Here is a 24,008-nt window from a genome sequence, read left to right on the forward strand (position 1 = left end):
TTGTTTTTGGACTGGGAATTGGTGGTGAAAACAACAGCTTTGATACCCAAGCCAAACATCTGCTGACTCTCCCTCTTTTGTCTTCTTTCTTTCTCACTATACCCATAGCACTCTTTGAAATTTCCTTCCTCCCCCTTCATTATCTTGCTCTCTCTCTAGTCCTTATTTTTCACATCCTGCGTCACTTAATGTATCTTTGCTTCCTCCCATCTTCTCCCACGGGGCCCCGCTGGTGTCGGTCAATGATAATCTCGCTCTGCTGAGTTGCTGTTACGGCTGTATTCACCGTGACCTCCGCTCTCCCTCCGCGGGAGAGAGCCGCCAATTATTGCCTGCCAAGGCACGGTGTAGCTAGAAACCCCAATTAGAGCTCAACGCTGTACGAGACGCCAATTACAGCCTTGATATTGTCTTACATATTTATATTTTGTGCTGTGTGTGTATGTGTGTGTAAGTGGAGGGAGCAGGTGTTGCTGCATAACCTTTCTGAATATTAGTCATTACTTGCTGAGCGCCTCATAAATCCTCCAGAACACTTGGGTCTGTTACGTCAGACAAACAAGAGCATGTAAATCTATGTAGAAAAAAACAAACATGATTTAGATTTGCTCTATTTTAGGGTGTACTTTAGTGAGCCACTTCATCAGCCACCTGGGCAATAAAAAGTCTGTCACCTGACAGGAAATGAGCACTCAATGTTCTCATCCTATAGAATACCCACAGTGCAGCTCTGGCTCAAGTTGAGAGGGCTCACAGGGATAGCTTTGCTCATCGGTGTGACACACACCCACACACACACACACGCACACACACACACACACACACACACACACACACCCACACACACACACACACACACACACACACACACACACACACACACACACACACGCATACATACACACACACAGAGTGAACCCAGCCACCAATAACAAGGTATGATGATTTCAACCTTTTAAAACAACAGTCCACCCCTGCGTTCTGCTGGTGTACAGTATTCATTTCATTACCTTTTATTTGTCCTGTTCTTCATTTTCACAGCTGCCATAGCTACATAAGCAACCCACCCACCCCACCAACCCCACCTACCCCACCTACTAGATCGACCGGTGTGACTCTTGTTTTTCCACTGCAGGCCATGTAAATGTACATGTACATTTGTCATGCCCCGGAGAAAAAGTCTCCTATTCAAGAGGAACTTTGATCTCCACTTGATCTACTTCAAGGGTACACTTTCTCTTTAACTGAAGTCAGACTGAACTCTGTAGTAGGCAAAAATATCATAACACATTTGATTTTCATCCATGTGTTGAAAGTTAACATTTAAACAACTCATTCTTTTTCCATGCCCAATACACAAACTGTACTGTACTGTAATCGTTGTCAGTAAAGACTGGAATTAGCAATGTTAATGTTCTCTTGAAGCTGACCAGAATCATGGGATATTACAAATGTTTGGCAAAGTTCAGGATAATGTTACTGTAAGATGAAGAGTAGCCATACATGCTGAGACTTTGGCCTTACTGTATGTTGGTGCTACAGGAAAAGTCCAAATTAAACCAACCAATGACATCATTGAGTTAAAAGAATCCAACCAAAGTTTTTGGCATGTGGCTTTGGTTTACAGTAAGATGATGAAATACATCCAAGAAGGCAGACTTCAGGAGTAAATCTGCTGTGTGTGAAGAGGTATTTTAGTTCCAACTATTAGGAAAAGTTTGGGTAACCAGTCGATTTTCCTTTTCACAGTAATCTGCTAAGAATGTGATCTTGCATGTAATCAATTGGATGATGTTGAGGCAGGGTCAACATTTTGCAAACATACACTGCCTGGCCAAAAAAAGGTCACAAGCCTGTGGGGGCAGTGCTATGATCTGGGGTTACTGAAGTTGGTCTGGTCTAGGTTCAGCAACGTTATGTGCCCAAAGACTGAGGTCAGCTGACTACCTGAACATACTGAATGACCAGGTTATTCCATCAATGGATTTTTTCTTCCCTGATGGCACGGGCATGTTCCAAGATGACAATGCCAGGATCCATCGGGCTCAAATTGTGAAGGAGTGGTTCAGGGAGCATGAGACATCATTTTCACACATGGATTGGCCACCACAGAGTCCAGACCTGAACCCGATTGAGAATCTTTGGGATGTGCTGGAGAAGACTTTGTGCAGTGGTCCGAATCTCCCGTCATCAATAAAAGATCTTGGCGAAATTAATGCAAGACAGAAATAAATGTTGTGACATTGCAGAGGCTTGTGGAAGCGATGCCACAGCAAATGCGTGCCGTAATCAAAGCTAAAGGCGGTCCAACGAATATTAGAGTGTGTGACCTTTTTTTGGGCCGGGCAGTGTATTTGTTCAGGTTTAGGCAGCAAAACTACTTGGTAAGATCTCGGAAAATATCATGGTTTGAGTTAAGATGTTGGTTATGTGACTTGTGTAACAAACGTTATGTATGAGTTTTTGGTTTTACATTGTTCATGAACAGTGGTCTCTTGGGGAGAAAGTCCAGTGTATGTTTGAAAAGCAGATTCATCCTTCCAGGAATAAGCCCGGAACTCCCCAACTGAGCTTCCCCGCTCAATATAACGCATATTCACGCATATGCTGAGCCAAGTTATGCTTTGCTTTAATTGACTCTGAGTAATTTTTCTCAATCTGGCTGGCCCAGATCTCCTCCTACGGGACAGATTTTCTGTGAAAACTGTAACCTGACTACAGGTTTCACACACATGAGGTTCGGCCCACTTCTCTCAGGGGCCAGGTTAGCCATGCTACCAACTGGCTTTCACCGATAAAAATTGACTGCTTCTTTACTTTCTTCTCTGAGTCTCTTATACCCATATCTGCTTCTCCATTTAGTTTTTTTCTTGTCTGTTCTAACCTCTGTCAGAGCAGAGTGTAATTCTGAGGGGGTCCAGCACTTTCTGGTCCTCGTTTACCTGCTTTTACTGTGCCCGCTTTCTCCAGAGCTGGATTTATAGGGGAATTTGGCCCCGTCAAAACCTTGCCTCGTACTCGCACGTGTGCTTGGAATGGAAGTTGGAGCTATTCGTGTGTGTGTAACAGAGAGGGGCTACTTAACTGTTTCTGGGCTTTGGGATGTTTTTGTTTTTGTTGTGTATACCATATGTGAAGAATATAGAGAACCCAAAAATATAAGCCAGTGTGGCTACAACCAATTGGCATGATTCACTTTGTTGCTCTGTTTTACTTCAACCAAGTACAATTTCCCAAAAAGTTATTCTTTTTCTGTCTGGCCATTCATGAGATTAATTTCCTGCACTTGTGATCCAGCAAACCTCCAATCCAGTCACATCATTGCTGATTTGTGAATGGCGGATTGCATTAAAGAGGCCCTATTATTCTTTTTGGGATTTTCCCTTAACTCTAGTCTAGTGTCTTTAAAACCCCATATTTCCCTCCAGAGGGAGTTTCTCTCCCACACACTCCCCCCTGCCTGTGGCATGTCTACTGGACTCTTTTGTTTACTTTAGTAAGCTAGTTACATCACTAGAAAACACTTGCGGTTCTATTGGCTAGCGCTCCAACACATTGAACATGATAGACTAAAGGCTGGGACATTTCTAAGTGGTTGAGCAATCAGAACAGAGCTGGCCAGTAACCAATCAGAGCAGACTGGGCTCTGGTTTAAGACAGAGGGTGAAAAGGGAGTATGAGAAAATATAAAGACCTTTTTGAACATTAAAGCGTGAAAACATGTCCCAGAAGAGGCTCAATATACAATTGTAAGACCTGAAAATTTGCACTTTAGGCCCCCTTTTATTTAGAATGTTTTACTTCCACACCTTGAGGATTATTCTAAAATCACTCATATCGGAGTATAAATCTCTTCTTACTGAAAGTAAGATAAGTTCCACCACTGTTGACAACAGTCACCCTAATCCTCTATCACCACAGATTTATTTTTCAGTTTTTCCACTGTGTGTCAGGTGGGCTTTGGAGATGAAGAACTCTTGCGGAACTACTCCTCTCCTCCGTACAGGTGGCTCCAATTCCTCTTTAGCTTTTTAAGTAGTTGCCATGAATCAGCCTTTGAAAGCCCTAATGGGTTTCACATGGAGCAAGATATTCTTACTGCTAGGCAGACTATCACACTGCAGGAAAACAGCAAATAAATTAGAACCTTAAGGAATCAAAAGACACACTCCCCACTGAAGCCAACAGTTAAAAAATGAACAAAGGAAATTCTTAGTTAGTATCTTATACTGACTGGTTAAGCCAGCTTCTCTAGGCTTCATACAGCAGAAGACTCCCTTATAGGAAATACCTGAGTCCCTCTTAGTATACAGGTCCTTACACTGTGCCAAATCCAGTATAACACAGTACTTCCTAACCTGGGAGCTGTGTCGTAACATTTAATTAGCACAGCGGTGTCAAATACAATTTAATTTGAAACCACAACCTCAAACTAGGCCAATTGGGGTCCTAAATTGATTCTGACTGCTCCAAACTGAACTACGCTGACCTCTCGAGTGCAACATTCTACAACACATTCACAGAAAGCTGAGTGTCTGGAAGCTCAAACAGGAGAGGCTACACTGCTTCTACTATGCATAACCCCATGTGTATCAGCCCTCAGGTTGAATTCACTCTTGTGTTGACCGCTAGACATGACCCGCTGTGGGAGAGTTCAGGGGAGACAGTATTTCAGTATGGTTTAGTGTGTGTGTTGGATGAAGGTGTTTTTATGCTGCACATAAGCTGTCAGAGTCCGGGTGGCTCAGTCCTCACGGTGCTTATATGGGTAAAGGGAGGGTTGAAGTCGCATGCAGGGGGGTAAGCAGGCTCCTCCTGTGCGGTCTGTTAAGTGTCAACCAGATAATATTCGAATGCATGTTATTATAGTTCAATCAGACAACTCACGTGTTTCACTAATATGTTTATTAGATGCAGTATATAGTTTGAGTTTGGCGTCTAGGCTTGGGCCTCATCACTCCACCTATTAACATAGAACATTGAGTGATGATTAGATAACTAACCCCCCGAGCCTGCAGGTGGAAGCTGGGGAGGAAGCTGGGGTGGTGGTGGGGCAGGCCGAGCATCGCTAACATGAACGCAGCAGCAGCAGCAGCAGAGAGGTTAACGCATTAGCAGCGTGGAAACAGCAGTAGTAGCAGCAGCAGCATTAGCGAGACAGAGGTAGGCGGATCCAACAGCTTAAATAGAGCGCCAGATTAGGAGACTATGTTTGGTTGGTTGCAAGTGTGACGAGGGGCGTTATGTGCGAATGTGTCATTGGTGCTCGAGTTGACTGCCTGAACTAGCTTGCAGGTTTCGCCCAATTTGTTGTTATAGTCCGGCATACATGATTTCAGCCCTACTGTCCTAGGAGGACCATTCAGATCCCTGTAGTGCTATTGTCTTAGGTCCTAAATTCTTCCTAATATATTCAGATTTCCTGTAAAATAATAATGAATTACCTTACATTACAATAAATGTATCCCCAATCATTGACAGTTTTCCAAATAAGTACTTTAACAATAATCATGTACAGTAAAATTGTGAATGCAATGATGTGTTCATGCGTATCTGTTTAGTTACATGTTATAGTTCTAAATAATATTTGAATAAAGAGAAAACCGATAATGGATATAGTCAAAGTGATCATTGTCAGCAGCTTTAAATTGTGTGAAACAGAAGTAATCCAGAAAAGGTGTACAGTTATAATTAATTCACCCATACAAGCTGAAGTAGAGGGAAGAGCATTATGTTCCGATAACCGCATTTCTCCAGCTGGATTATAATAATAATAAAATGCTATGGCCTCTTTAACAGGGATCAAAATGTTGTTACAGAATTGAATAAATGCACACCATCTCACAATTTAATTTATAGTGATTTAGATGTTATCCTTGTTAGTATGTGTTTCCATTTATAGCGTATGCGGTTAATTACAAATAATGATAATTCTTTGTGCACATTAACTTCCAGTTTCCCTGTGGCCATGGTATGTGTTTGCTCATAATGGTGTTGCTTTTTGCAGTAGGAACACACAAATAATATAGCTCATTGTCAGGCACGTCTTCCACACTTAATTTATTATGTGTTAATTTGATTGGTTTCCTGCCGGGTAATACAAAAAGGGCGTGATGGGTTAATCCACCCAGGCTTCCCCAGCCACCTTAGAGTGAGCCATGTGGCTGTAAATATATTGGAGCAGTGATGACATAATCTTTGGACTCATTTGGAGAAAGAAAGAAATGGTTGCCACTCTTGCTCTACTTTTCTGTCTTTCTCCACCGATCTGTCTTATTCTGTCACTCCTACAGCTGAATTACACATATATACCGCGCCATACTGAATATATTATTGTGCATTATTGTTGAACAACTTCCTATGATAAATAGTTAAATCCTGGGATACACAAGAGTGGGATAATGCTATACATCACAGGACTTTTTCTCAGGGGACTGGTGTCTGTGTGTTTATTTTTGTCAACCTTCGTAGCTTCAGTTTCGTTACAAATGTCTTTATTTTTACCAGACTATTTTTACTAAGACGTTTTGTCGCATTTACTGAACTGTCACCATTTCACAATGTTTATCACAGGCTAACACGTTAACCATGCATGTAAGCACGTTTCTGTGCCTAAAGACTATGCATTATTGGTGACTTCTACCCAAGCAGGCCAAAATGACAAGTATCAAAATGAAGACACAGGTTGAAGATGGGTGTGGGAGGTTAGGAATTGAGGAATGGGTGGTTGTTCCCCTACTTCAAATCTCCTAGCCTGATATGGTGTCGCGGCTGGTCGAATATCATCGGGAGAATTTCCCCACAATTATTGGATAAACAACCATAGAATTGTTGTGAATATTCCTCTTCCCCACTGGGTAATTATTGAACACTTTGGTTAGCCCAAATAAGCATTATTATTGTGATCCATGTTGATAGTAGCCTTTCTCTGAAAGCCTTATTACAACCTCAAATTGCTGTTGTCGTCGCTGTAGACTTTTTTACCTAGTTTTTTTTTAACTTGGAGCCACTTAGCTCAGGGATGCAAGGGGGCTCTAGCTAAAACAGCAGCAGTAATACACCTTCCATATAGAGGAATAGGAAAAATGAAGCTACTTCTTCATGCAACAAGAGCCTTCAACTTCTGTTGATCTATGATTAGCTTTGAGCTCCAGCATCTTCCTCTTTCCAGGATTTTTCTTCTCTTCGGTGTCTGGTTTAGTAATGATGAGAGCTTTCCAAGTAGGTGAAACGTCCAGCCATCATGAGTTTACATCAGATGTCTCTATCATGCTCATACAGACAAGACCAATGTATTAGATGTATGTATGAATATTAGATGTACAGTTTCACCACCCATACACACGCTGATGTTGCTCTATAAGTGCTGGCTCATCTGCTGAGCAATAATGAGGTGTAAACAACACCATGTAGGAACGAGGCTCAAAGCCGTTCTTCATACCATGATTACAGAGTAGTGATGCCAATCCGGAAGTTTGCATAACAACATTTCCCTTCATACAAAGCAAATGGGAGTTTCAGATTTTAAAAATTGCAGGTTGCACATTTTGTTCTGCAGGATTACTGTATCTCCACATATTAACACCACTTTGTGATTTTACTTTCAGAAGTAAAAAGCTAACATTAGGCTATAAACAAATTACATCACATTACTTCACGAAAACACCGCTAAGCTAAAGGCGGCTAACTTTTGTTGTGTTGATGTGAAGGAGTCCTATATTTGTCACTTGCTATTAACCGCCGTTTTAATGACACAAAAATATTCATGAAGTGAGTATTTACCATATTTAATGTGGTAGAACAAAACGTGAATATCTCTTTAGCTTGTGTTCACCACAGGCCTTATTTCATGCATTTAAAAAAAACGTTCAAGGGAACCCGGTGTCAAATAATTACTAATTTCCAGGTTTAAGCACTCATTACTGCACATTTCTATTTCCAGGTTTAAGCACTCATTACTGCACATTTCTATTTCCAGGTTTAAGCACTCATTACTGCACATTTCTATTGTTAGCAATACTAAACTAATATGTTCATCTCTCTTTTTCCATCTCTCTTTTTTCTCTCTCTCTAGGCTGGTGGTTTGTCAGCACAGCAGAGGAGCAGGGCTGGGTGCCGGCCACATACCTGGACTCCCAAAATGTAACCAGAGACGATTTGGATCTGGGCACTTCCAGGACTGGAGAAGGTTAGCGCAAAAACACACGCTTTATTATATTCATAAAACACCGAAAGACATTCATCATTCTGGCCAAGAATCATCCGTGTGTAATAGGCAATGGTTTCTTAATAATGTTTTTTGGCGGGCTTCTTTTCTATGCTTACACGTCATAGAAATCAGCCCACACTCAAAACACACTTCCATTCACACATTAGGAGCCTTGGAGACCACAGTTGCATGGTGAAACGGTACCAGACTGCAGCCAAAAGGGTTTGCAATATTTTGGCACCACAGAAAATTCCTTTCGAATCCCCCGGGAGGCTGCAACTCTTGCAGGAGGCTTGTTTTGTTGTGACCCATAGTGTTTAGTCTCACTGCTGGGATGGAGCTTTTCATCACTGTGTCATAAGCCCCTTCCTGCTTTAAGACCAAGGGGGATCCAATTGTCATAAATAAAGTGCAAATACACAAATTTGCTCACATGCATGCTAAGATATACATGCAACATGGATCATCCAACACATTTTCCCTCCGTCGTTGAGACATGCAAGCCTCCATGCTTCATTGATCAGTGCATATTCTTCAAGACACACAAACACACACTCTGCTAGAATGATGACAGCTCCTGCACAGCTGCCACACTCGCTGTAATTTGCAGTTTTCATTCCTCTCTTGGATCTTTCTCTCCACACACACACACACACACACACAAACACACACACACACACACACACACACACACACACACACACACACACACACACACACACACACACACACACACACACACACACACACTTTCTCACGCATACTTAATGGATGTTGTCAGTGCCTGTAACAGTGGAATCTCTTACAATCCTGGAGGTGAAACAACATTGAGTCTTGGCTGCCTGAAGACTGGATGTTTTTATGGTTGCAAGGGGTATTAGATTTAATACAGTATTGTGATTTGACCACACCATTTCATATATCCTTTCACATGATACTTCTGTCCTTGAGTTAGGGTCATATCTGCTCTGGGTATCATTTTTTTTAATAGAAAACACTTATTTGAAAAGTGACATGGTAACACATTCAAACAACAGCGGTGGATCTTCTTATTTTTTATGTTTCACAGAAACAGGCTCCCCTTGATAAAGCCCCTAAAAAGCCTTAAAGCGGCCCTATTATGCCTCTTGGGGTTTGTCCTTTCCTGTAGTGTATTATATATTAGTGCATGTAAATGGTCTGCTAAGGCTAAAATCCTAAAGTTCCATACCTTAATGACATCACAAGGTTACACGTGTGCTTCTATTGGCCAGTGCTTCAACACATTGTACGTGATAGACTAAGGGGTGGTACATCTCTAAGTCCTTGACCAATCACAGAGCCGACCAACTAACCAATCAGAACAGATTGGGCTCTGGTTCCAAACAGAGGGTGAAAAGAAATGCTGTAGCACAGGAAGTATGAGATAAATAAAGACCTTTTTGAACATTGAAGCATGTAAACATGTCACAGTAAAGGCACAAATACAAATATGAACCACCATCAAGTAATAGTGCTGATTTTACACATCAAAGTCGGTTTACAATTGTTGGTGGAATAAGAATGCAAATACTGCTATGTGACGTCGGACCTGTCTGATTAGAGTCACCGTACTTTTGGGACTTTAAAAAAAAGAAAAGTTGTACAATTAGAAAGAACAATAGAAGACCCCTGTAGCCGGCTGCTCAGTGCTGGAAGCCAAATAAGCTGTATCTACTACACACCTCATTTGTGGAAACTGCAGTTGCCCAATTTCATTCTGGGTAATGCAGCGGCCATGTATTAATACGTATATGTTGAATATAAAAGTCTATCCCTGATTCTACTGAGCTTGTTTTAACCTTTTAATGGGTGGACTACTATTTGTATAGCAGGCAACTTATGTGTTAAAGCATGTTATACATTATTATTTTATATCAATTGCACCCCTGTGTTAGCCTGGCTCTACCCTCCTATGTACTTCCGCTCAATTTTAATTTCCCTTCAGTACTAGGCCTGGATTTTCTGCGGCCAATCTTTATCGGTCCAATCAGCGATCAGAGGGAGAGGCTGAGAACGATGACGTTGAAGTCGTGCGCAAGTTTGAGTTGTAGTTCAGCAATGGCGGTGGAGGAAGATGCGAGCGAAGCCATTCAGGTCCGTTGTGGCAATGCTGCCGCGCATGTCATACGTCACGACCAAACGTTAGCGATTGGTTATGGCAGATCAAGAGTGGCACTGAGCAGATCCAATAGTTTCAAACTTCAACAGAGTACCCGCCTTCAAGTAAAAAACACTTATCAATGGGGAGTGCCCAGACTCTCTGTACCAATGAAATGTAGTGAGAAAGTCTGATAGGACCAGGCTACCCCTGTGTTTCCTTAGATTAATAACAACCCATGGTGAACGAATAAAGAAAAACACTTGCTTTAATTAAGGTTCATTTAAGTCTCATGTATTTATTTGCATGCTCACTACTCCACAAACATGCATTTTTGCTAGATTCTGAATATTTAAAATACTTCTCCGGATAAGTCGTGAGCAGGCATGTGACTGTATGCAGTAGTAAAATCTTAGTAAAACTGGATGTGGATAATAATCCCTGGATGGACAAGAAAACTGTGTGTGCTCATCTAAATTGGGCCACTTCAAAGCTATGTAATTGGTAGGGACAATCTGCTTATTAGTCAGGAAACATGGCATATTATACCAAATAACACCCAGGTTATTATAAAGCAGAATTATCCTTTAAGCCTGTGTGATACACACCCTGGTTTTTGTACTGTCTCCGCTAACCAATGCACTCAAGCTAATTTATTCGGGAAGTGCCTGAGCTCATAACTACACACACACCTCCACCCCCCGTCCTCCGTCAGTGGCCCCCGTTTTCCCATTAGGGCCCGGTGTCTTTGTGTTTGCACACATCGTCACTTCTTATTGCTGATCTCCCCTTCCCGCTTCCTGTCGTCCCTTATATCTCATTATCTCTGCGTGGTCTGTAACCTAATTCCACTGACAACTCCGCTCGCTGGAGAGGAACCGACAGGCGCAGCCGGCCCCGCTGAAATTACCTCGAAATAACATTTCCCTTTGTGCCTTCCCTTTAGCTGATATTTCAATTAGGAGGTCAGCGGGTGTAGGGTGGTGCTCAGCGGGATGGGTGGAAGGCAGACAGGAATCAAAAGAATAGAGGAAATGACAAGTAGCATAGGCACACAAAGGAAGAGAGGACAGCTGTGGAGCAGAAGGAAAGATGGAGGGACAAGAGGGTGAAGAGAGGACAGGAAGCGGAGAAGAAATCCGAGTACCAAGAGAGATGTGCTGTAATCCATTTAATGTGTTTGCTCTTTATGTGGTCTGATAGAAGACAGGAAAATGACTCATCTTGTTATTACTGAGACTTTGAAGTAATAAGGAGTGAAAGGGGTCACAAGTTCATCACACTGCAGCAGAAAACTATTTGTAGACCTTATCAATGATTAACAATACCATCTTTGTCTTACTTCCTAGTGGACTCAATTAGGCAGAAATGGCTTTGTGATATATAGGTTGAATTGGACACAGAAATGGATCTTTACAAAACATCATGCTTGATCAGGTGCTGAAAAGGAATTCCTTATTTATATTGTATTTGTGGTGGTTTGGAGTCAAACTTTACTCTGTGTTCTCTATATCATTACAAATAGAACCTAAAGCAAGTCATTTGTAGATGCCAAGTTGGACTCGGGGGATTGTAAACTGGATTTTACCCCATTTAAACATTTCGCAGTCTGAAAAAAAAATATATTATTGGGGGAACAGAGTAACAAAAAACTGAAAGTATGTATTGTCGGTGGCCTTTTGTGTGTTTGGTAAGTACAAATGCACCAATCCATTTTTTTTAACAGGGGGAGTGTGAGTGAGAGAAAACCCCTCTGGAGGGAACTTTTGGACTTTAGCTTTTGCAGACCATTTACATGCACCAAAACCTATATAGCACAACATTAAAAAAGTAATAATAAAACATCATATCTTCTCAAATTGATATACCTACATACTAAACATGCACAGTAAACATCCATCCATAAGTAACATTAAAGTATAACTCGCATTGGCTAGCCATATTCCATCTCCAACAGTTTAGGAAGAGTAGGCTCTCAAAATTAATCCTCCAGGATTTATGAGTTCTGACCGCACATATAGAGTAAATTGCCTGTAAACAATTGCATCATCCACCGGCAGCTAACTTTGAATTTAACATATCCTTAACTAAACGACTTACATACCCAGCTTACCATTCCAAGAGAGGATCTGTTGACTCCATGTTGTGACATGGGTACCATTGTCCCTTAGAAACGATGGTTGTAATGCTAACAACAGCTTTTTTTGCCTTTGTTCACTTTGCTAATCTTTGCTTCTCTCACTAACTCCAGTTTATGTTTCCTTGTTTTCCTTTTGGTTGCTCCTTAATCATCATCAGTTACTAAGAGACGCAAGGCACATCTGAAGAGGCTGGACCGCCGCTGGACCCTGGGGGGGATAGTCAACCGGCAGCAGAGCAGAGGTGAACGCGGAGACAGACACACACTCACACACACATTAAACAGTGACAGTGAACTCATACACATTCCACAAAGATGAAAAACCCATAAACTAACACACATAACCACAAGAGACCCTGAGTCATTCTGTCTGTATACATAATGTGACAAACCAGCTCACTGAACATACACACATTTATCTTTAGTGTGTAAATTCACGTGTCATTACCTGACCAAACTGAAACTACTCTTCTTTTATCATTAAATCACAGTGTACAATGATAAGCTAAGTTATTAAAATGACTTAACTCTCAAACTTCATAGAGTTGAATCCCACTCATTTGTCCTTCCTGGCCTTTTTACAATAATAAGGAGACGAAGATTACAAAAACTGAAATGTATTACTTATATTTGTGCATATTTTTAGTAGTACATAAGTCATTTTTAATCTTGATAAAAACATACATTTGTGTGGGTAAGGAAGGTAGGACCCAAACACAGTACAAGAAAGGAGGCATTTATAAATATTTAAAGGCGAGCTGTATTGAAATTAAAGCTGGAACAAAAACTGGAAAAACACACGACTAAGTAAGGAGGGTGATTAATACAACAGAAAAAAAAACGAAACTAGGGACGCTAAAAAAACGTGGAAGCAAATCAACTAAAGAACACTAGGGATAATGCAAGGAATAAACATGGAAAACATTGAGGAGCAGAACCCCACCAGAGGAAACATCTACAGGAACACTGACAACAAACTGACAGAGAACTCTGGACATACACAACTGGAGAGGGAACAAAAAAACACAACCACAATACCGGTGGATGGAATAATCAAGGTGGTAAAAAACACACGTTGATATAGCATGTTTCAAAAAAAGCACAACTACACAAACAAACATAACGGTGTGGAGTTTAAGAGCAAAAATGAAAATGTATTTTTTCATATTACCAAGCCCTACAGCACATATCAAAATGTTGAATTGTTTTAAGCATCACTGATTGGTGAAAACGCCTTTTGCCACTGAAGCAGTTGTTAATGACTTGCGGCCCCTCCTGGTGTGGTGGAATTGTGAAAAACAGCAGCCATTAGGGGTCCTTAGCATATAGTCAGAAGTGTTGACAAAAAATAATTTTAGCCTGATGTGTCGAGTGCTATGCAAGATCAACCGTGGAGAGAGAGAGACACCTACACACACACACGACCAATCGCATGATCTCCCTTCAGGCTTACCCCTGTCTGTGACTGAAGTTCTCTCACCCCTACACACCTTCTCTTTAAACAAACATTCAGCTGACCCCCTCCATGGCCCCTCTCCTCTGCACTCTCACATATTTCGCTGCCACATGGTAAACAACCTCATTTACATCCTCACTAGCAAGCCAACTGAGAAATCTAGCGGGAGCTGCATGTTGGGTGGCCATGAGTCAGCTCTGACACTAAAATCTCACTCCATCAAACTTGGAGCTTTCCTCAGCTCACACAGAGCCGCAAAAATAATTGGACTGCACTAAACAGATTTGGATAAGTAAGGCTATCGGGCTCCCACAACACGAACGCAACAACCTTAACGGCCACTGAGCCATGTGAACATAAATGATTGTATAACAGTGTTGCTGCTAATTAAAGCAAGCTCCCTTAGGTTTAAAACACTGTTAATGACTTTTGCTTGTGATTCTTAGAAAAACATAAAAATGTTCTGGCATCCTCTTTTGGCAAGTAGTCTGTGGTTCGGTGGAGTCATTTTTACTTTAATGCTGAAAGTGAGTCTGTGTCTGAAAAATCACCTCTCCTGGGGGGCGAGTCGGTGCTTTCTAGTTGAAACTTTTTTTCTCAGTACCACAGTTAGGCACCTGTCTGGCTCCAGGCTTAGTCAGGGCTCCAAACAGACACGTTTTAGTTCTAATTTTGTTTATGCGTCAACTCTAGCAACATACTATACAGGAGAGACTTATCTTGGTGTATAAAACAGCATGCTCCATCTAAAAACGCACACTGACATACAGGAGTATTCATACGGTCAAAAACCTCAGTCAGTTGATGCAGGGTAAGTACACACATGGTCACACACCCATGTCATCTCAGAGGTGAGAGAAGTACTCAGATCTTGTACTTAAGTAAAAATAGAAGTTCCACAGTGTAGGAATACTCTGGTACAAGTAACAGTCCTACAATAATAAAAATAATAATTTACTCAAGTAAAAGTATAAAAGAATTAGCATCAAAATATACTTAAAGTACCAAAAGTAAACATACTCACTATGCAGATTGGTCCAATTCCGAATAACATATATTTTATCTTTGGATTATTATTTAAGGGTTTGATTATATTTCACATTATTAATCCAAATCTGCTAAGTAACTAAAGGTATTAAATAAATGTAGTGGAGTAAAAGTACAATATATACCTCTGATTTGTAGTGGAGTAGAAGTACAATGAAGCAACACATTTAAATACTCAAGTACAAGTACCTCAACATTGTACGTAGGTACAGTACTTGAGTAAATGTACTTAGTTACTTTACACTACTCTGTGATCCTAATTGGTTTTGTGGAAGCTAATAGCTGTACATTCAGTACACAGCTGATTCAGGAATCTAAACAGGCAAGGGTCAGCATTTCCAGTCATTGATACAGTGGAATCAAAGCATATGAAGTGTCTCAGGACAAGGGAACAGTGTTAGTCAGGTCTTAAGGAATGTCTTTTAACTAGACGTGTCTCCCCGAACAGACCATTAAGGCTTGGCCTCAACGAGCCGGTGGAAAGTGTGAAAGTGGGACAGAAGCCCAATCGGCGCACTGGTTTTAATCACGCAGACCTCAAACTCTGTAGAGCAAGGATGAGTCACCCGGCTAGTTGTCGCCACCAGAGAATGAGGGCATGAAACTCTTGGGAGACCATGTTCTTGAATCCAACACTTACTTTGTAAGTCACTTACCATTTGTTTTGTAGGGTTGAAATAGAGGTAGTAGACACGCCCAAGAATTCCAGCGTCCCCATGAAAGCTTAAGGCTTAGTTGGCGTTTGAAGGCCTTCATTTCTACATTTTATACTCATATGTGACGGGGCCCCAGATGTTGATTGTCAAACTTGCAGACCCATCAGGCATCCACAGGGCACAGCTAACTTGCAATGCTTACAGCTGATCATTATCCCTGTTAGCATGACCTGACATATCCTAGGTGTGATGTATTTACCAGTTCCATCAAATGTCTTACGTTGAGTTTAGTCGGTTGGGTTGTTCAGCATCGGTCCATGGCCAGCAAACAGTCAAAATAATATGAAGCTTGATTGGTTCTTGAGAACTGTTCACCACAAGTACCAATGTACTGGGGTTCAGAACAGTTTGTTAGCCTCAGATAGAACATAGATAGAACATTTAAAACACTATTATGTGACTGTTATGAATTATTGGGTGTCATGATGATAAAGGCACACATAGGGTTAGGAAGGACTTTAGAGAACCTGAAGAGTTTCAAACTTTACTTTTTTAAACTTTAGTTTTTATTGAATTCTGTTTGTACATTAAAAAAAACCCTTGACATATGTTAAGTCTTTTATTTTATCCAGAACTTCCATTTGACCCATTCCAAACTTCAATCTTGGCACCTTTCTCTAGTTCTTATCCATCCCACTATCTTCTCAGCCCCATTTCTCACTCTTGTGCTTTGTGAATGGAGACACTACTGTGCCTGCCTGATAATGCATTGCTGAGCTAGCGATAAGTGTGAGTGAGGTTTTACAGCTCGGCGCAGACACTTGAGATACAGTTTGATTTAGGAGCACTGGCAAAGGACAAAAACAAAGAGCGATCGTGCAGGATTTATGTCCCCGCAGGATGTAATTTGCTAATGGAGGAGAGCAGTCGTATACTCCGTGGCGTTTGCTGACACAGACTTCTTTGCCTTTCACGTTAAGCTTCATAAAGAAGACAGGGGCGTGATCCTGAGATCTTGAAAATAAAATAAGGGCCCGCTCGCGATTCAAGTTAAATTACTGCACATCTCTCTCTGGCTTCTCTCAAGTCTGACTCAAAGCCAGGTCATGGTGTCTTGACCTCTCCGTGGGTGTTGATTGGCTACTGACGGCCGAGTGACCTCCTTGGTGAGGGTTCTGTTCTCCAAGGTTCAATTCAACCGCTTCCCTCCACCCTCCGCACTTTGTGCTTTCACAGAGTGCTATCATTTACAGCAGGTCCCTAATCTGATTTATAGAATCCCACTGACCGCTGTCTCAACTCACTGTTCCGTCCCTGAAGTGTGACGCTGGAGCCAACACACACGCACACAGATGGATACTTAGGCACGTTCTTGCATACACACAGATGCGTTTAATTAAATCTTTCATCTTTCATTCTACTCATTTAGGGTATTAAAAGTGACTACAAGAGAAAAACAACACACAGAAGTGCCAAAGACTTTGTTAGTAGTACATTAATACACACACATAACAATAAACACATTTAGGTAGAAGTTCTTTTGTAGGCCGTCCCATCTTATATTCCATGTCCATCTGCAAGCACTCGCCCCAACCCCTTACACACACATACACAACATGCTTTGCGAGCTGAGGTTCGGGGCCAGACATTCCACTCCGCTCCACATTATTGACCTCAGCTGCTCTGCCATGACAGGCAGGAGAGGAACTTGAATCCCGCGGTCTAAACGTACCCCTCCTATTGAAGGCATGCATTCAGATTATCAGGCACACGTACCTCGGGGATATCATCCCTCCCCCTCACAATTCCTTTATTACCTCCAGCCATCTAAGGTCACATTCTCTCCTGTGTTACTAATGCATGTCAAGATCCCTTGCTTTTTGGCACGTAAAGGCAGAATGTATAGGATTTGTTGCTTGGTCAGGTTTTGGTTGGGGTTTGTAAAAATTGGCCCCTCTTCCAGGCCAAATGACATCAGAAGCGACAGCACCTGATCGTAGCTGGAGTTAGTATGCTTGTCCACCGGTTAAAGCTCACATTAGTTTTACCCAAGTTTTGAAACAAAATGTTCCGCTTATCATTTTGCCTTGAAATCCATTTTTTTTAGCTTCCTTTTGGACGCATCTGAAACCTCTCCCAAACAGTGCAAAATGTAAATGGTAAATGGACAGCATGTATATAGTGCTTTTTCAGTCTTTGCAACCCCCAAAGGGGTCAGGGGACTAACACTCACATACATACACACTGTTGCCCATTGGGAGCAACTTTGGGTTACGTATCTTGCCCAAGGATACATTGACTGGGGCTGGGGATTGAACCCCCAACCTTCCTATTGGTAAACAACCACTTTACTTACAGCCATAGAAAAAGAGAAAATCCAGTCAAAGGGTTGGGACTTTGCAGATACAGACACCACTGCACACTTTAGTGTGGGTGAGGATTGAGATGAAGGGTTTTTGTATGAGTCTATACATTGTTTTTAAGGGAAATGTTAGTCATTCTGGCTATAAGTCATCAAACAACGAAAGTTATTCTTCCTCTACATACCATACCAATTCATCACCCATTGAAATAAACCATTCTGTTGCCCACTGAACTTGTCTACCATTGCTCGGAAAGCTTGTTCCTTTGCCAATCTTTCGTCCTCCTCTGCTCCTGTCTTTTGCCTTGGTGTATATAAATCCTTACTAAGCCCATTGTAGAAGTTCCTTCCCTATAGGGTCCTGTGAAGCCTAGCCGAGTGTGAGAGAGGAGTAGTGGTCAGACAGGGATCTGAGTGGGGAGATCCTGGTCCAAATATCTTATCTCCTCCAGGGAGGCCCGCTGCTATAAGAGGAATCTCCCTTTAGAGTGAGATGAACACTAAATCAGGGTCCAACTAGCTTGAGGCCTTGTGTTGGAAATAACAGAGTGCGGTTCAACCAGCAGAGGGGTCCCCTTGTTAATATTGTGTAAGAAAAGCAGTGTTGTGTTTGTGTTGGAAATAGTCATTTTAAGTAGGTCACTCTGACCATTTTCCTTACCATAAGTCCCTCTGGAAAGATGTAAACTAAACGGTGGTCTAACCACTCGATGATTAATGATAACATTTCACTCACTTGGCTACTCTTTGTCTTTCTTTCGCCCCTCGTGCCTTCCAGAGGAGAAATACTTGACCATACAGCCACACACCAGTCAAGGGAAGGATGAAGTCAGCTTTGAGAAAGGGGTCACCGTGGAGGTCATCCAGAAGAACCTAGAGGGCTGGTGGTACATCAGGTGAGTAAACCCTTAATAGTAAATGATTGGTATATAAATGGAACTGGATACTGGATAGGAAAGTTGCTCAGTGGAACCAAAATGGATTGACTGCTGAGATTAAAATGACCTGGATCTTCTGCATCCATTGGGCCCATAGAGCAGGTGAATTAGCCTTTTCTTTTCTCCATCTCATTAAAATCAACAAAGAACCAACGAATAATTTGATTCAGCTATAAGTGACTTCCAACTTTTCAATCAATCATTTGGAGCAACCAGTGCCTTAATTGAAGTGAAAGTGTTGAAAAACGGAGACTTGAACCAGGGTCATCCACTCTACCAAGTGAGCTGTACAGCAGCCCAACTTCACACTTACCTAATGATTTAAAGAAGGGACATTCAAGTCTTTTTTAGTGAGAAGGTGATCAATTTCCTGCGTATGACAAAAGTGTTTTTGTTTGGTTTGACATCACTTGATCAATCCTGGACATTACAACTCCATAGTTTGGCCCCTACGATAATTTTTTTACGAAATGATTCAGGGAGCGTTCTAATATTCTGGTGAAAGGGACTCAGCTTTTCCTAATTTTAAAGAGGCCCTTTTATCCTTTGTGGGGTTTCCCCTTTCCTTTAGTATGTTATAGGTTTTTTTGCATGTTAATGGTCTCCAAAAGCTAAAATCCCAAACTTCCCTCCAGAGGGAGTTTCTCTCCTACACACTCCCCCCATGGCTGAAACGCCTCCATTGGACTCCTTTGTTTATTTCCGTAATCTAGTGATGTCAATTTGTAACATCAAGCTTCTATTGGCTAGCGCTTCAACACATTGTACGTGATAGGCTAAGGTGCACGACTCTCCAACACATCTCTAAGCGGTTGACCAATCCCAACAGAGCCAGCCAACAGAGGAAGTATGAGAAAAATAAAGACATTTTTGAACATTAAGCATGTAAAAATGTCACAGTAGAGGCCCAAAATACAATTATGTAACCTGAAAATTAGCATTATTGTCCTCTTTAATCAAATTGCTAAGTAAACAAGTCATTTGAGAATATTGGCATTGTTTATAGTCCTCTTTGCTTAGTGCTGTTAGGAAAGCTGCTGTTTCCTGCAGCTCTTATTTGCATAAAGACATTGAGATTCACACATGGCGCTCTCCACAGGTCAATTGCATGTCCTGTGTTGGGTAACTAATGTGTATATGTGCGTCTCTCTGCCAGTTTATGCATATGTGTGTTGTTTACCAAGCCAGTGTGTGTTTCCTGCCCGTTGTTTGTTTCCTCGTATCCCCGGGGGCTAAAGAGAGTGGAGCTCCACTGCACAGCTGATTACAATCAAATGCTGCCTCGTGGCATGTGACATACACATGCGGTGTGCATGCTTATATACACACAAACATACACACAGACAGAGCCCCTGTTAAAGATGCTAATGTGTGCTTCCGTGATGTTTGTTGCTAATATGTGAAACAGCATATCATGTTGTTTTTCCTAATTCAAATGGCAGAATAGAGGGTGCTGTACAGATTTAAAACACTTTGAGGAAATGTAATATGAAGCTTTAAACACAAAGTGTACGTTGGCCCTCATTGCAATGCACAACAAGTCATTTCAGCATGTTGTGCAACAGGAAATAATACTATGTGGATGTTTTTGCTTAGAGAAGTCCAAGCATGGGGCTTTTTTCTGCTATGGGGACTCCTTGTGGTCACAGTTAGAGTTTTGCAGCATGGGAGCAGGAATGATCACATCCATTCTAAACAGAGAATGAACCACCTAAAGGCAAATGAGTCAGAGTTGTTTTTGGAAACATGACTTATTGTTTCACAAAGCACTCTAACATGACTCATTTAGCTTAGTAATGATTGTTACAATGTGGGGAAGCAAATACTCTTTTGCATATATTATTGAGGCTGTTTACTTGCCCCTTGGCTACATCTGCGTCACTAGAATTAGAACAGTGTTCTGTTTTCAACACAGAGATTTATTTGGTGTATTTTATTACACTCTGAAATATCAGTTAATATGGAAATGTAGTTGATTATTCATTCTAGGTATTATTTGCAGTCAAGCTATAATTGGTGCTTTTTTAAAAGTGGTGATCTAGTGAGTAAGTATTGCTTTGAATCTGAAGGCAGTTTGAGAAAAACAGTGGTCAGAAACAAGAAGCAGAAGCTAAACAGATTCAAGCTATTTAAAATAAAGACCTTTTTGAACATCAAACCAAGTAAACATGTCACAATGGAGGAACAAAATTAAAATATATGTCCTCTTTAATCACTCCGTCTTTTTGCTTTCTACCCACAGATACTTAGGGAAAGAAGGCTGGGCCCCTGCCTCCTACTTGCAGAAGGTGAAAGATGACTTCTCCCCCCGCAAGAAAACTCTGACAGGCCCCGTGGAGATCATCGGCAACATCATGGAGATCAGTAACCTGCTGCAGAAGAAGTCCGTCAGCGAGAAAGACATCCAGACGGAGGGAGAGGGGAGCACCACACCGGAGCGCCACATCTCCAAGAGCGAGATCAGCCTGCCCATGCCATATAACTCCGAGATCAACGCGGAGACAGGAAGGAGGCTGAGCGCTGGCCGGGACACCAACAGCCCATGTCTTGGAATAGCAGCAAGTTCTGCACTTAAAAAAAGTCTAGCCAGGGACGAGCAAGGGTCCCCAGCTGTTGCAAGAGTGGCCCCGCATAGAGTGGAAATTGGTGAGTATTTGTAGTTTGTCAGAGGACAATTGAGCAAAAAATGCATTGCAGCCAAGGATGATTTATAGCTCTGTATGAGACATTAAGACGTGTCGTTTTCCTTTTGTGTAGGCTTTGACTCTATAGGTAAGCTCCGTCACTGATGGTGTATCTCATGGTGATGGTGGTGTAATCTAATAGCATTGTCACACTAATCTGTGAGAGTGTTTAACATGGTACATTGGGTTTGGTGTGTGGATTCTCCTTTTACTCACACACCAAGAACTGTGTGGATTTTGTTTTCAAGCTCATATTACTTATGACGTTCCATTTGTGTCTCATTCCTGAGCATGTGTTTTGCATGTGCATATTCGAAATTGTAGCTAACGTATCTTACTTCTAAAAACATTATTGGTAAAGCAAACAAAAATCCTTTTCGCTAAAAAATATAATGTTTGCTAAATCCACTTAAATCGTGAAAAAAAGGCAGTATAAATATTCCACTTTAACGAGTGACAGTTAAAGTTTTAGTTTAAGTACGTGGGTGATTATAAAGCTAAGTCTGTGTAGCTGTCCATCCTCAAGGTAAACAACTAGCTAAGTGATATAGCAACCTACCAAGACAGCTTGGCTGCAATGTACACGTTCAACCAGAATTAAAAAAAAAGGTTCATAAGGTATAACGGATTAACATGAAGCTGTGAAGCTACGTTACATTCTTTGATTGTTCTACCTCTCCTGCTTAGTTACCAATAACACTATAGCAAAACAACTGAAGCTTTCCTCATGCTTTCTTGATCTCCTTGGTGGACCTACTCCATTTAAATTATTTTGTGTGAGGTGGGCTGAAGCGGTACAGGAGTGACTCCTAAATCTCTGAAATGAATAAGCATTTCAGCAATTGCGATTCCCCTCGTCTTGGAGTCAGCAATCTCGTTTATAAATGTTGTAACACAAGCTGAAGAGATATTTTTACGTTTTGTTTTACGACATAAAACACATGAGGAGATACTCCACTTGTGAATATCCAATGCTTCAATGTGTCATCAAAATGGCGGTTGCTAACAGGTGGCTAAACGAGACTACTAAACGCCATCACGTCAAACATTAGCCATCTGTAGTAAAGCCGGTGGTGACGTTAAGTCATGTGACCGTGATTTAGTTCTTTTATTGCCATAACCTTTTACTTCCGGAAATTGCATTTACGCTTCAAAATTATACAATTGGTGTTAAAATGTGGAGGTTAACCTGCTGAACAACAAACAACGAACAATTTCATCTTTGCATGCACAGGAATGAGGCTCAAATATACTTCCATAATTCCTGTAAATGCTGCATGTTGGTTAACTGCATTGCAAATCAGTTTTGACGAGATATTTCTTTGTTTATCAGGGTCTCCAAATCTGAGACAAAAACCTCCCCCACGAAGAGAACCCAACTTGGTAAGACACTTGGCCAGCTCCCAAACTCAGCTCCCTAGCAATACTGAAAAGGGCTTTCTTTAACATGATTTTATTCAACAGAAACATGTACGCATCACATAACTACCCCTGATCACAGTGAAGTTATCAGTTTATGTATTTTTATATCTTAGGGTGCCTTTTAAGATCTGGCTAGGGACAACAGATGGAAATAAGCATAGCAGCTAACTCTGGCTTATTTACAGCAATTTCTCTGTTAATCAATGAGCACTGTCCCTACCAACTAAATAAATAAATAAGAATGTTCTAGCACATTTACAAACACGAGTTCTTAATAGAAAGCAGAATAAATACAGTAAGTAACAATAACAACATACGAAGAAATATCACTAGCTCCCAGGTTGGCATAGCAACCATGAAAGCACAGCAATAACACAACATTATTATATCCGCATGTCCTTGATCATCTCAATCTACCACTGCACACTTAAACACTATACATACTATTAAATGTGTTTAATATTTTCATTTGCAGCCATAGAGCATATCTCTAAATAATTTAGCATCCTTTATTATGATCTCATTCCTTCTCATTCTTAACTATAGTCAGATAATGATGGCGTTTTATAATGTACGCTGCTCACTCCTCTTCCCATTTTCTGCACAGGGATTCCAGTTACCAAAGCCACCAGCGCCCCCTGCTGTGGAAGCAGAGTATTACACCATAGCAGATTTCCAGTCCTCCATCTCTGATGGCATCAGTTTCCGTGGAGGACAAAAGGCTGATGTAAGATCCACACAGTCATCATTGAGATTAGACATTTAGGGCTCACTGAATGTTGTTTCTGAAAACTCCAAAGATACACAGAAAAGCAAAGGAGATGCGACCTTGAGATTAGTTTTTTGAACGTGATGTTAAAGACATAAGGGGTGGCCCTTTAATGCTCATTTTTTAAGTTCATATTTTTATTTTGTGCCTCTACTGTGACATGTAATTATTCTTATTTTTCTCTGTGTGGGAGAGAAAATCCCTCT

The 24,008-nt window shown here is 41.3% G+C and overlaps 1 protein-coding gene across 1 annotated transcript in view; it reads left to right on the forward strand.

Annotated features, from left to right (window-relative positions):
• The window catches only part of sh3pxd2aa (SH3 and PX domains 2Aa), a 103,829-nt gene that overhangs the window by 70,655 nt on the left and 9,166 nt on the right, over positions 1–24,008 (forward strand). The window contains exons 8-13 of the mRNA XM_063884133.1: positions 8,075–8,188; positions 12,627–12,710; positions 18,768–18,885; positions 21,170–21,573; positions 22,945–22,994; positions 23,641–23,760. Coding sequence (XP_063740203.1) covers positions 8,075–8,188; positions 12,627–12,710; positions 18,768–18,885; positions 21,170–21,573; positions 22,945–22,994; positions 23,641–23,760 — 890 coding nt within the window. The remainder of the gene's footprint in view (positions 1–8,074; positions 8,189–12,626; positions 12,711–18,767; positions 18,886–21,169; positions 21,574–22,944; positions 22,995–23,640; positions 23,761–24,008) is intronic.

This window comes from Eleginops maclovinus, chromosome 5 (genome assembly GCF_036324505.1).
Source record: "Eleginops maclovinus isolate JMC-PN-2008 ecotype Puerto Natales chromosome 5, JC_Emac_rtc_rv5, whole genome shotgun sequence".
NCBI classification, from domain to species: Eukaryota; Metazoa; Chordata; class Actinopteri; order Perciformes; family Eleginopidae; genus Eleginops; species Eleginops maclovinus.